The following is a 14,427-nucleotide window of genomic DNA, read 5'->3' as shown; positions in this document are numbered from 1 at the left end:
AAGATTTTCAACGAATTAAGAGTCACAGCAAAATGATATTTTCGATAGAAGAAGGATCTTCAATTATGTACATAATTCTTCGAGGCTTTTCTCGATTTCAATATAAACCGGGTCCAGCCAAGGCTCTTCCACAAAGAACGGATTTTACAGTAAACTTTAATAATACATAATAAGCTATTTTTATGTTGTAATACAAAAAGTATAAAAACAGCAAATATCATTGACCTATCAATGACTATAACCATGGTAATTAATAGTTGAAAGCCATTCAAAGAAAATAAATATTTCAAAAGTTCACAAAACCATAGACAAATAAAACATCCTGTCGGCTGTTACATTAACCCGATCATAGTTTCCGAATAGTCCTATGTGTATCGTTGTTTTATTATGGCAATACTGGGCATATAACCTATAAATATTTTTTGTTTTGCTGAAAATGACAAAAGTCGTTGTTTAGTATTGTAGTGTTAAGATATGTGTTTGTTATAATACAATATAATAATATAGCTATATATATTTAAAAATGGAATCTCCTGTATACAAAATTATGTAATGGGTGATTATTTCGTATTCAATTATTTACTTTAATTTGATTACTTTTAGATGCCACGATTATCCGGCTGAATTTTTATTAGACAAGACCATCGCCAAGGAATATTTTAAACAATTTGGGCATATAAAAAGAATTGTTTTTAGAAAAAAAGTTAGAAGTTGTGTAGTGGAATATGGAAATCAGGAAGACTATCTAAAAGCCTTAAACAATGCCGGGAATTATAAAGGGATTACTTTCAATGTTTCAAGTCTCACAGAGAATTTATCAACATCCAAAACAAACTTAATTAACAAAAATCATATGTGGATAGATAATGAAGAAATAGAGGCAGAACTAGCAGCAATGTCTGGTCAGGCTTCAAATCTAATACAATCTGTGGGAGGTAGTATGTCATATATTTAGCATGTTCTTCACGAAACCAACTGCTTCAAGAAAGATTTTTTACCACTTTATAGATTCTATTCCTAGAAAATAATTTGAATTAAGTTATATAGAATTGTTAATTTAGTCATTGAAAATGTAAGCATTTTTTCATGAATAATATTTGGGCTTTGAATATCCTGCTTCGGTCATATTTCCATAATTCAAATCATTCAGCTCGAACACACTAATAATTATAACTTAATACTCCTGTCCTAATTTAAAGAATAGTAAGTTCAAAAATGGTAGTTTTGGTTGGTTCTTTGGTGAAAGTAGTAGTGATTTTGATAAAAATGCAAAAATCTCAAAATAAAAAAAAATAACTTCTCTGTGTTTAGAATTAGGATGGCAGAATAGTGTTTTTAGCTAACAAGGTCACAGAATTTATGATTCAATAATAAGTAAAAAATATTTGTACATCAGTTCTTTGTCAATATATATACAAAAGGGTGCACAGTTCTCTACACTGTTTTAATTTTAGGTCAATCTCAAAATACTGATGACACACCTAAAAAACTAAAAAAAACTTGGAAAAGTGGAACTAAATCAAAGAAAAGTTTGAAACCCAAGGAGAATATTGAGTAAGTGAAGATTATTTTTTGAGTCAACTATCATTTTTCTGCATATTAACACCGTTGTTTGAAGAAATCTGATTCGCAAGCTGAACCAAAAATATAATTGTGAAAATAACTATAAACAACTAAAAAATAATGTTTTGTTTATAACAATCCACTATTCCTATCCTATTTCTGTCAGTCAATGGAGAACAGTTATTAATACCGGTGAGAAAAAAAGATAAATCAATTATAGAGAACAAAGACTTTCAATTGCTAAGTTTTCTTTTGGTCAAAGCTTTAATGTATACTGACTTAGTAATCTTTAATTTCTAACTTTATACTTTAAATTATAAGTATAAAGTTTTGGAAAATAATTTGTAATATATTTTTTTTGTAATTTTATTAAATGCAAAACCAATCAGTATTAAAACAATAGTAGGGACATGTACACTATTCACTAATGTCACTGTAATTGTCAATGACAGATAATTCAATAATTAATTTGAGTTCAGTTGAAGTAAAAATTCACTTCATGCCTCCTCAGTTAACTGAAATTCAGTAAGCTGCCATTATTGCCAAATTAGAAGACTGGTGCTGAAAGATTGGGTGTGGAGGAAGGAAAATTTCAAATGACGCACAAAATGTTGCACTGAATAATTTTTAATAGAACAACCTTTCCTTTAAAAAACTTCAGTATCAATGCAAAGTCTCACCATACAATTTTAGAAATTCTCCAACTTAATTTTAAGGCAACCTCCATAAGGACAACATATTCATTTTACATTGATTAAGATACATGCTCCAATATCTTATAATGAAGAAGTTGACCGTTTAGTAAAAGAAGCTATAGATTTATCATTATTTGATACTTTATTGCAAGGTTCTATTAAAATTTTCACTGGTACATTGGAATTAAGTTGGTTAGAAATTTTACATTCATATTCCTATATTTATCAATACAATTTCCAATATTGTATAATAATTATTTGAATGTGTCCTGCCAACAATTTAATTTTGTCATTATTCTCTGTTTAGAATTTGAAATCATCTTTCAGGAAAGCCATCATTATATTTATGACTTTTTTTCAGTTTAACTGTATCAGCAAAAGAAGTGGAACTTATTAAAGTACTTTTATCACAAGCTTTTACCAATGAGGATAAATATAAAATACTAGAAGCCAGGGATAAATTAATGAAATTGAAACTGAAGAAAAATCCGCCAGTAAAAACATGTGCAACTATAGGAACTTGTCCAGATATGTGTCCAGAAAAAGAGCGCTTATTTAGAGAAATAAAGCACCAGGTAAATAATTTTTTTTCTTTTTTTGTGCTTTCTTCGTAGCATATTTTTAGAAGAAGGAAGATGGGATTTTGAAATCTTTTATTCCAGGATATATACTTCTTTATATTGAATGTTTCTGATTTGTGTAAATGGATATTGAACAAGATAAAATATATCTATAGCACCAGTTCCATTACATTATTATAATAGGGTTCAATATCCAGATGTTGCATACTCTAACACAAAAGTTCAATAATTTTACTGAAAATTCTAACTCTGTTTCTTCCAACTTTGGTAGCTACTCCTTCTGTTCTCGTATGAAATTGTTTCATAAACTTATCTCTTCTTGTGTCAATTATTTATTATAACCCTTTTTTTCTTTGTATTTATTTCCTTCTTACTATTTTCCCCTAATATTTTTCATTATGTCAAAATTTTTATACTCCTCCTACATATTTCTGTTATCTCTTCTCCAAATTCACTTTATCATTTTGATTTGTTTATATTCTTATTAAATTTTCTTAGTCTCTTATTTTTGTCATTACCAACTCTACTGTTCCAATCTTCCATGATTATTGTTGCTTCATACTCTTCTCTTGCCTAATCTAGTTCTCTGTGCAGTATCAACTATGTAAAATTGTAATATTGAAATTATTGAAAGAGTTACTCACATTACGAAGCATTTCTATAGAAACATTCTGTAATTCATTCTTAATGTGACCCCAGAAAAATGAGTCCATTTGTTTAAAATCTGGTGACCATTGTACTGAACCATTTATTCCGATCCATCTTCCTGGAAATAGTTCATTCAGTTCTCCATTAATTGATTGATTAGTGTGAGCAGGCGCACCATTATGCAAAAACCACATCATTTGACGTGTATGAAGTAAAATTTCTTCCAATAAATAGGTAATTGGTTTAATAGAAAAGCTTAGGATTTACAAGTTCCTCAAAAAATATAATACTACCACATATCACCAACAATACCTCCCCACCCAATCAACAACTATCTAGTTTGACTGTGTATCACTAAGTGATATGGAGTAGTTGACAAATAATAGTAAATGTTTTGCCTATTAACACAACCATTTTTATTAAACGTTGCCTCATCTCCAAAAAGAATATAATCGAAAAAATATCTCTGTTGATTAACTGTTCTTAAAGTCCACCTAAAAAATTATATTGTTTCTAATGGTTCAGGTTTTTCATAATTAACTGAACCCGTGCAATTGAACCGCTCCATCAATCTCACCAAACCTGCTTTTGTACGTTGGTAGGACTTTTAGATATTCACATAAAATATAGGTTGATTCATTTGAGAAAGCCTGTATATGAACGAAATAAATGATTTTCCAGTATTTTTACTACTATTCGAATGCTTTGGCAGCAACAGATCTTCATTCTTGAATTTCTCCTACATTGTACAGGATATTGAATTGAAAACAAATTCATGGAAGTTGGTTATAACTTTTTAAATACCTACGTAGGTACACGTAGAAGTCAAGCTAATTTTAAATATGCAAAAAATATATAGAGGTTCATGTTATTTTGATATGGCACAGCATTCTGGTACACCCTGTGAGATTGTAAATAATTTTAAAACATGACTAATGATTTCTATAATTCGTCAATTTTCATAATAATATCTCAAAGGAGGGTCTGAACTTTATTACACTAATCAATCATCCTGTAGAGCATTTCAAAATCTTCAAGTACCTAGACATGATACCAACACAAGATGGAAGATTGGAACAAAAGAACTGGAGCAGCTGGAATATCATTCAATGCAATTAAGACTCAGTTTCTAACCGAAAAGGAAATACCAAAACAAAGAAACACAGAAATATATAACAAAGTAGTCACACCCATATTGACAGAAGGTTTAAAGACATGGACACACACAGAAACACAAAAGCAAAACATACAACATATCGAAATAAGATTTCTAATAAAAATAGATACAACAAAATAAGGAATAACACTATGGGAGAAGATATATGAAACACAAACTTAAGATGGCAGGGGAAAATCGAGTAATAAGATGACAGGAAATAAAACAAAAGACATGGTACAGGAAGGAATGGAAACTTTTGTGGAAAAGGGAGACTCAACTCCAGCATGCCTTAAACTTGAAAAGATAGAAAGGCTTCAGAATTGAGTAAATATATTAATAACGTTTATTATTAATATTTATATTTAATCTAGTTTTTATTTCCATATTGATAATCTATATGATAGATTTTCAAACTTTTGCTTCTTTTCGTAATTTGATTTGAGTACATGTTTGTTTACTTCTAGGACCAGATCTTTTTACCCAAAAATACCCTTCTTGATTGCATTGAGGGTATATTATATTGTGCTAAAAGAAAGTTCCTGATATTAATTTTAAGGCTTTATATTGTATAAAACGGAGTTACAGTATATTATCAATGAATTTTAATTCAAATGAATATAAAATTGTTCCACAGGTGGCTTGGTATGAACAGGATGAGAATGAAAAATGTATGGATCATTCCAAAGCAGTTAAACAATATTCTAGAAGTTCAGCTGATCAAGAAGCACCTCTTTCGCATGAATTAAGACCAGTTAAAGTTCTTCAAATGACTATGGGATATTTATTGCATAATATTGTTGATCTTTGTGATACAGATGAGGTAAATAATTACATATTTTATTGAGTGATCAAAAAATACATTTAGAGTTTATGAATATATATTATGTATTTTTATTTGTGTTTTCTTCTCAATAATTTGAACTTACAACAAAAAATTTGTATGCATAAAAACCTATATAATTAATTTACAATAAACAATTTTCATTTATCGATATAGATATATAACACCTTGAATATACACATACTTTCAGAAGTATTACAACTTTCTGGTATTTTTATTATGCAAATAAATGTTATTAAATTCTTATATTCATTTTTTAGATAAATATCACAAATAAAGCAGTGTCAAAATAAATACTTTTTTTACCAGGTAATTTGAATAAATTAAATACGCCTCAAACTGAAATGAATCCTAAACATGTGATAGACTATAATATGTGAAAGGCTTAATATCAAGCCTCAAAAGTATGTATTTATGCAAAAAAAAATCATTTTTTCTGTGACATTTTATTTCTGTTGGCAGGTAACAAAATGTCACTTTTTATAAAATTTCTTTTTTTCCCGGATATTTTAAATAAACAAATATTCCCCTACTGTTTTAAAAAATTCTGAGTAAACTTTGCTTCTGTTTTGAAAAATGTTACTTTTGTGCCTGGTTAGGTTCCATTGTTGTAAGCGGAAACCAAGAAGCTGCTTTAGATCTTGATCATTGTAAATCTCTTCAATCATTCAATTCGGCTTGGTTAATTAAATGTGAAGTAATTACTTGAAGTGATAACTTTTTAGAAACACTAGAAATCGATTTGAATTCAACATCACTTTCATTATCATCTAGTGTATTGGCATTCGAATTACCAGGACATACTGGATCTGGTAGATCTTTCCTATATACTATGGGCTTAATAACAGATGGAACTTCGGAATATACAATACTTACCTTATTTTTTTCATTATATCCCAATGTCTCCGTAACACAAAACTAACAATAATTTATATAATTACCTTCTAGGCTCTCTCCATAGCATTGATGAACCAAATGAAAGGTGAACGTTTTCTTCTGATGACCACTGGAATGGCTTTCGCAAAACACATGAGGCACCCACTTTTTATCTTGATTTGCAAAAGGAAATCCAAAATAATAAAGATGTGCACTTTTTAATGTATCTACTCTTTTGAAAATATAAACTGTTCACAAATATAACAAAAACGATCAGAACTTTGTTTACACTTTCTACTTGACACTTTAAATCAATGGGAATGAAGATAATGGTCGAAGAAATAAAACTTTTGTCACCACATTAAGTACTTAAAAAAACATTTGACTGCAGGAAGAATTTGTGACAATAAAATATTTCTGCAAACACTTTTAGTTTTATATAGATTTAGTTTTATTTAAAAACTAGTGTTATATTCTTTAATTTTTCTTAATTTATAATCTCGTAGGTACATCTTGGAGAATGGTTTCATTTTTTATGGGACAGAACACGAGGCATTAGAAAAGATATAACACAACAAGAGCTTTGCAGTCAAGGAGCGGTGGAGTTAGTTGAACAATGCGCTCGTTTCCATATACATTGTTCGGCTAGGTTAGTTGCAGAAGACGCCTCTGTATTTGATCAAAAAATTAATACTGAAAATATGACTAAATGCTTACAGACATTGAAATATATGTATCACGATTTAGCTTTGAAAGAGGAAACTTGTGAAAACGAAGCTGAATTCAGAGCTTACGTTATTTTATTAAATTTAAATGATGGAAATTTCATGTGGGAGGTAAGATAAGAATAATTTTTTATTTAGATGTTTCTTATACTGTTTCTAATTCAGTTCCAAATTTAAAACAGCTTCCATTTTTTAAGCTATACAAGGTTTTTCAAAAAATATAAATTTTACTCAATAGTAAAGTATCTTTATTTTTCAAAAAATTGGAAATTATTATTTAAAAAAGTTAGCAATTAAAACTGACATAATACTGATCCTAAAAGCTGGTAAAAACCAAATTGACCTTATAAGTTTTAATCAAAATGCTTGAAACATCACTGTAAAGATGATTAACTCAGACTAATTTCCAAAAGAACACTCATACAGTTCAACAGTTCGTAAAATACAAATATGGCAATTGTACAATATGCTCTGACTAATATGAAGAGAAAAATAATCTAATGTTAAAAATGCTACATTATGATTGCTTTTTGAATGATTATGACAGTTTTTCGGTAATACTCCACTTTTCTGTTCTTCCATATTTTATTGTTTCAAAGTATTGTTGAATGTATAAACTAATTTCAAACCCACATTATTATACATAATTTCTAATCCTTTTTAAATTCAAACCAAATTGAAAGGCACTGGAACTAATTTTGGAAAAAGCGATCTCACAAAGAAATTTCTTATGCCTGTGAAAATTATTCAATATTATACTATTTTTTTACCATATCCATCGAGTACAGCTACATCTTTAACTAAATTCTTTTCCTTATTACATCTTCCAATGTTAACTGAAAAATTAATCAAATTATGCACCAAGTAATGATCATTTTATGTTAGATACACCAAAAAAAATCAATTGAGATATACTTGGAAAACATAACCCAATAAAGTAGTCAACTTTTCTGACGTTTCATGGATTTTAACAAACTTGTATTATTTTCAAGATAATTATCGTTTTTACAATTCTGTTAGATTAAAATAATTTTTCGATTTATTTGTTATGTTTTTCTACCACAGAAAATACTTAACAGGAACATTTGTGGATGATCAGTCATTTTATCCAGTCACGAAGATCCAGCAACTATGACAACTCACCTCCAACAAAACTTAAACCTCTTAGAAGATAGGACAAGGAAGTGGAAAGTAAAAATAAACGAAATAAATCTGCACAAATAACATTCAGTTTGAGAAAGCACTAATATCCATCAGTAACTAAACAATGTAAAAATACCAAAAACACAATCATTCCTTTATTTTGGATTACTCCTGGATTAAAAGCTAAACTGAAAAGAGGAAACACATTGATTTGCGCTTCAAAGAGTTATATTGGTTATTAGGAAATAAATCTAAATTAACTATGGACAACAAGATCCATCTATCCTCTAGAGGCCTTAGTCCAAAATACTGCAATGCACCTTGGTATTTATCGGATGATACCCTTCCAGAAGATCTTGGCATACCGTATATCACAGACGAAATCCAGAAGCATAACATCAAATATAATGATGTGTTCCGGAATCTATTGTAACTTAATTTTTGTAGCCTAACTCGTTCAGTTCTTCTAGGCAATCCCAAATAAGTTTGGATTTTATGATATGGAGCTTAAAGCTCTAATGGCTGTTTGGCTATCAGACAGGATGATGATTTCATGTTTGCGTTAATTCCTATCTAGATTGAACTGGATACATTTTTCAGTTGCAATAATTTCTACTCGAAAAATGCTTAGTTTGTTGCACAGGCTTTCAGAGTGTTTGGTTCTAAGCATGAACACTCGTATTCCAGTTAGGTGTGCTGTTTTAGATCCATCCGAATACCATTTAATGGCATTTCTGTTTATCTCATGTATGGTGTTTTGGTCCCACTTACTTCTACAACTTAGTATTGAAGTAATTTTTTTCTCAAAACTAAACTTTTTTGGTGTATCATCCCGAGGCATGTCCTAGGTTTGTACCTTATTTAGTGACGGGTTTTCTTTGGTGATTCTGACCTTTGACTTTGAACATTCTAATTGATGTATGGAGAGAGGGGAAGAGGTTTAGAATCACTTTTAGTGCAGCTTTTGGGCGTGATTTCATGGATCCGGTTGCACATATGCAAGCCACTGTTTGTACCATTGATTGTTCCTCGTGGTATTCAAACTAGTTCTAGTACCCCAAACCACTGCCCCATATGTGATGATTGGTTTCACTGTACATCCACGGAAGGATCTTTGGGTTAAAACCCCAATTCTTTCCTGCGAAGTGCCTGCACACACACTCTACAGTATCAGCATCTGCTGTTTTATTAGGATGGTGAATAAACAAAGTATTATTGTTTGGTGAACAGCTCTTTTTGTTTAACAACTTTCATTAGTTTACAGTTCACAAACTTTAATCGTGGAATATCAACAAAACGACATAAAAACTTCCTTTAATCGTTGTTTTATTTTTTTTTTATTTTATGTTTTGTAGTTATCTATATAAATAATTTTGTATTTTAGGTTCAGCAGTTGAGGCGAGAAATTCAACGATCGAAAGAAGTTCAGTTTGCTATGAAAGTCTATTCTGCTTTAGACAAGAACAATTATATAAAATTTTTCAAATTACTCTACTCAACTAGTTATCTTAACGCTTGTATTTTAATGAGATACTTTAATCAAGTACGTATAGCAGCTATCAAGACTCTTCACAAATGTTGTGTACCAAGAGGTGCAAAAATAGCTTACCCTTTGAATGAATTGAACAAAAGTCTTGCTTTCGATGACATCGACTCAACTATAGATTTCTTAAAATATTGTGGATTGCAAATTAATGAAGCAGCTACATCTGTTATTTTGGACAAAGCTGATTTTTGCTTGCCTCAATTTTCCTACATAATGGACAGATCTAAAGTAGTAGAAGATAAGAGAAAACATTCTGTTGGTCGAATAATTTGTGGAAAAAAGTTGCCAGAGAAAACTTATCAAATGCATATTGTTGAAAACAGTTTTGATTTGAATGGATACATTAAAAATAATGACATTTTAGATGATATTGATTTAGAAAAAATTAAATCTGAATTGTTGGAACAATTGAGAAATGAAAATGAACCCAAGGAAAAAGCAACATTAAAAAGTATTTTTAAAATAGCGGATACTGTACCAGATGTAAAGGAAGAGCAGGGTATTAACCCATTCTTGAACAGAGACGAAAAAGTTGAGAATCCTTTTGTATTTGTCAAAAAAGAAGAATCTGTGAGTAAATCATTTTCATTTATAAAAAACAAAGAAACACCGGAAATTGCATTTGGAGTTATGAAAAGGGAAGAAAAAAATGATATACCATTCTCATTTGCAAAGGAAATTGTGAAAGTTGACAATCCCTTTGCAGTGTCAAAAAAAGATATAATTGATAGCCCTTTCGGTTTTGTTAAAAAAGAAGAAAAGTTTAGTAACCCTTTTGCACTAGGAAAGAAAGAAATATCTAAAACAGGAAGTATATTTGACACCACTCCGCCTTCCCCTAAAAGCATATTTTCTGTCCCATTGTTTGGAAAAGCAGCCAGTGTTCGGGAGTCGGTGCCTTCAGCAGATAAATCTGATTTTAGTTTCGTCAGTAAACCTATAGCAGTAGTTGAACAAAAATCAAAGTCAAGTGATTTGAAAAAAGGAGGATTCAAATTCGATTTAGTATTTCCATATCCCAAAAAAACAGACGAAATTTCAATAATACACCATTCTTTTAATGAACACAACAAGAGGGAAAATAGAATAGAATTACTAGATAAAAAGAAAGAAGAGGAAGATATGAGTGTTTTAGAAAAAGAGAGACTACTAGAGATGCAGATGTTGAAAGAACAAGAAAAACTGGAAGAACAGAAAATAGCCGAGGAAAAGAAGAAAAAAGAAGTAGAGAATCTGCTACAAGAAAAGATGAGAAAAGAAGAGCAGTTGAATAAGGAAAAAATAGAGAGAGAATTAAAACGAAAAAGGCAAGAGGAAGAATTAAGAATACATCAACAGGAAATTAAGAAAAAAGAACAGATTGAAGAATTGGAAATAAGAAATTGTGTTAAAAATTTACTCTCTTCCATAGTGATTGAGATTGATAAACAATTTCGAGAAAAAAGATTGAGAGAAATTAAAGAAAATAGAGAGAGATTATTATTAAAGAGAATTTTTCGAGAGTGGAAAATTGGCGCTTCAAAAAATTCAAGAAAACGCAAAGCTGTGGATTGCAGTCCGATTTGGATAAATACAAAAACGTTAAGGCAATCCGCTGATGAATTACATGTTGATTCACAAGAAATGACACTTGCTTTAAGGAAAAGATACAAATCAGGTGAACCATTAAACATCGAATGCCGGCTTGAAGGAGATATTAAAAAAGTCAATTTGTATCAATTGACATATTCGATTTTGAAGAATAGAATTTATGACCTTACAGTGACTAAACCGAAAAATATTTTTTGGAAAGTAGTAATCAGTTTTCCGGATGAACACGAACTCACTGTTGGCTTGAATCGGTTGGAAGAAACTATGGAAAGAGCTTTTCAGTGGAAAAAACAACTGAAGAGGTATTATAATGTGGAACACATAAAAATAAATTGTACGGAATCGGTAACGTACTGCGTAGAGAAACGAAAAGGTTGTAGAATTAATCAATTCGATGCCAATGGTATTGTTTTTCTGAACAAAGCATTTGATGCAAATCTTCAAAATAGAATGTATAAAAATCTTATAGGGTACGGCAATACTAAAGTACCGATTGTTATAGTTCTTCGAGAGGGGAATCCCAGTGATTGCAATTTAGAAGAATTGATAGAACAAAATATAGTTTCCGATTATTTAATTTTAATAGAAAATTCATCTTTTGACTGTAAATTGGTGGAAGTAGTTGAAGAGGGGCTAATGTTTTTAGCTAAAAACGTCGATAGTTCTCCGCCTCTGGAACTCGATACTTTCAAAGCTTTCATAACAAAGTATGCATGTTCAGAAATATGGAAAAGAGCAAACAGTTTTTCAAAATGGAATACGAGCTACAAAAAATGTTTACAGAAACCTAATGTAGTTATAAACTTATTCAATGAGGCTATAAATAAACTCAAGCTACTTATTTTCAATCCAAGAACACGTTACATTACATTTCCCAATGAATTCAAAAAATATTTAAATAACATTCCCGATTTCTTGCCGTGCTCATTTCGGTATTTCCCTTCATTTTGGAATACTCAATCGTATTTGAATAGTGTGGAAGATTTGCTAACAAAATTGATGTTACCAAATTGGTCATGTGAATGGCCACCACTTAATAAGTCTGACCTTGAACATAGTGTTATTAAATATAGTTCAAAAGTATCTAACCAACCTGATACACTTTTTTATAAAATAATGAGTTTATTGCTGCGCCAAATCGATCCTAATGTAAACTTGTGTGATATACAGAATGTATTATGGACGGATATTGTAGGTCTTATAGGTTTAGAAAAATTGAAAGAAATTGATGTGAGTTTAAATCGCAATTCTATATTTAAAGAATATTTCGTAATTTATAATAAAAATGAGCTCTCTGAATACGTTTTTGGTGATTGGTTCTACATATCTAACCCTAAAATAAGGAAATTAGTTGAGGAGGATTTAGAAAGAGAGGCGGTAATAGATGTTAAAAAGACATCTGATCTATCAGAACAATTGAATGTAGGAAAAGACATCGATTATTTTTGGAACAGTTCTCTTACACAAATATTGGACAATTCTAATGTGATCAAAGACATAGATCAATTGAAACGAACAATAGATGATCTAGCTAATAATATGTCGGTACATAAAAATATTTCTAAAAAATTGGATGAAAATTTGAAAAAAATCATTTCAGAAAAATAGCATCTTACTGCATTTCAATATCCACATGCTTAAAAATAACGGTTCAATAACAATCTTCCCTAGTTTGAAAGTTAAGGGGACATGAAACAAATGAAAAATTGATATAGGGGTTGTTAGAATAATCCACAACTAACATTTGACAATTTTGAACATGCTTCTATGATATCCTACCATAAAACTGTTTGTATACCTGGTGACTAAATCCGTATTGCTTTGTCTTGAAACTACATCACTAATGACATTTCTATTAAAACAATCATAGAATTGACTCAGTGAAATTGCTATTTATTATTTTAAAATTTATAAAATGTTGTATAATAAAATTACAAAAAAGTTTTCCATCGACACCAAACAACTCGTGAAGTTACAGGTTCTGTTTATGCGCCAAAGGGGTTTCTCGCTGCGAAGATCGAAAAAAAGGCTCGAAACTTTTAGAATCAATCTCGTATAAGGAGTTGCCTTTGTTTACAAAAAAATTTCTGTTTCCAAATCCTACTTTTATGTCAATTGATATAACTCAATTCTCGAATTTAATAGTGTCTATTGATGGGACGGTAATCTACGTCAAAAATTGTAATAGAAAACACTTCGACTGATTTAATACCTATGATAAGAAGTCCATCTAGCAATGGTAATATGAAGCTACATAAAATTTTATTTTTATTATCTAACAGTTAGAATTTTTACAATAAGACTTTCCCGAGATACTTTTTAATTAAATGTTTGTGTACTTGAAGAGATAGTGGGAAAAGCCAAATGTCCTACTTGTGATGTAAGATTTCTTTTATTGGCATCTTAAATATATCTTGATTAGACAAATTTTGGAGAAAACTAATTTTTTCTAATTTAAATTATTAGACAATTCACAAACATGTAGCTAATTTCTAGCAAATTCTCTTGGTCAGTTTTATAACAATAATTTTCCCTGAACGATTGTTCAGTTACACGGTTTCCGAGGTATAGCCGCTTATTTAGCCACCCGGTAATGCAAATACAATTTTTATATTTCTAACATCGTTCAAGGTGAGTTTTTGGTTTCTCTGTAGACAATAATGGCTACTCACTGATCCACGTCTCTTGAATAGTCCTTTTAGCTAAGTGTGAAGTGAAATATTGTTTGATTTGATGAAATTTAATTTAAACTATTCTTGATTTCCTTCAAAATAAAATATAAAGTGATTCCTATTACCTATATAATTAATTTTAAAGATATTTGTTGTTTCTCAATCTGCAATTGTAGAGACTTAATTATTTTATTATTCAAGCACGAGTCAGTAAAATTCTACATTATGGTTATACAAAATTCCAGTCAAGATTCAGAATTGTCTCAAGAAAATTGTGGGAGGGATAATTTTGTTCTTATAGATGATATGTTTGTTAAAATATACTGAAATTCTTTCTAATATCACATTTTTGTGCTGTAATAATGTCTGTACTGCCATAAAAGTTTCG

The 14,427-nt window shown here is 30.0% G+C and overlaps 1 protein-coding gene across 1 annotated transcript; it reads left to right on the top strand.

Annotated features, from left to right (window-relative positions):
• The first annotated feature begins 369 nt into the window (after nucleotides 1-369).
• Nucleotides 370-14,427, top strand: LOC130444197 (uncharacterized). Its single transcript, XM_056779245.1, has 7 exons — nucleotides 370-549; nucleotides 604-935; nucleotides 1,455-1,554; nucleotides 2,620-2,833; nucleotides 5,281-5,466; nucleotides 6,870-7,199; nucleotides 9,616-14,427. Exons 1-7 carry the CDS (start codon nucleotides 524-526, stop codon nucleotides 12,973-12,975), a joined length of 4,548 nt encoding a protein of 1,515 aa, XP_056635223.1. The 5' UTR covers nucleotides 370-523; the 3' UTR covers nucleotides 12,976-14,427.

The sequence above is a fragment of the Diorhabda sublineata genome, chromosome 5 (assembly GCF_026230105.1).
Source record: "Diorhabda sublineata isolate icDioSubl1.1 chromosome 5, icDioSubl1.1, whole genome shotgun sequence".
NCBI lineage: Eukaryota > Metazoa > Arthropoda > Insecta > Coleoptera > Chrysomelidae > Diorhabda > Diorhabda sublineata.
Note: the sequence above shows the minus strand (reverse complement) of the source record. Positions and strands in the feature narration are given on the sequence as shown.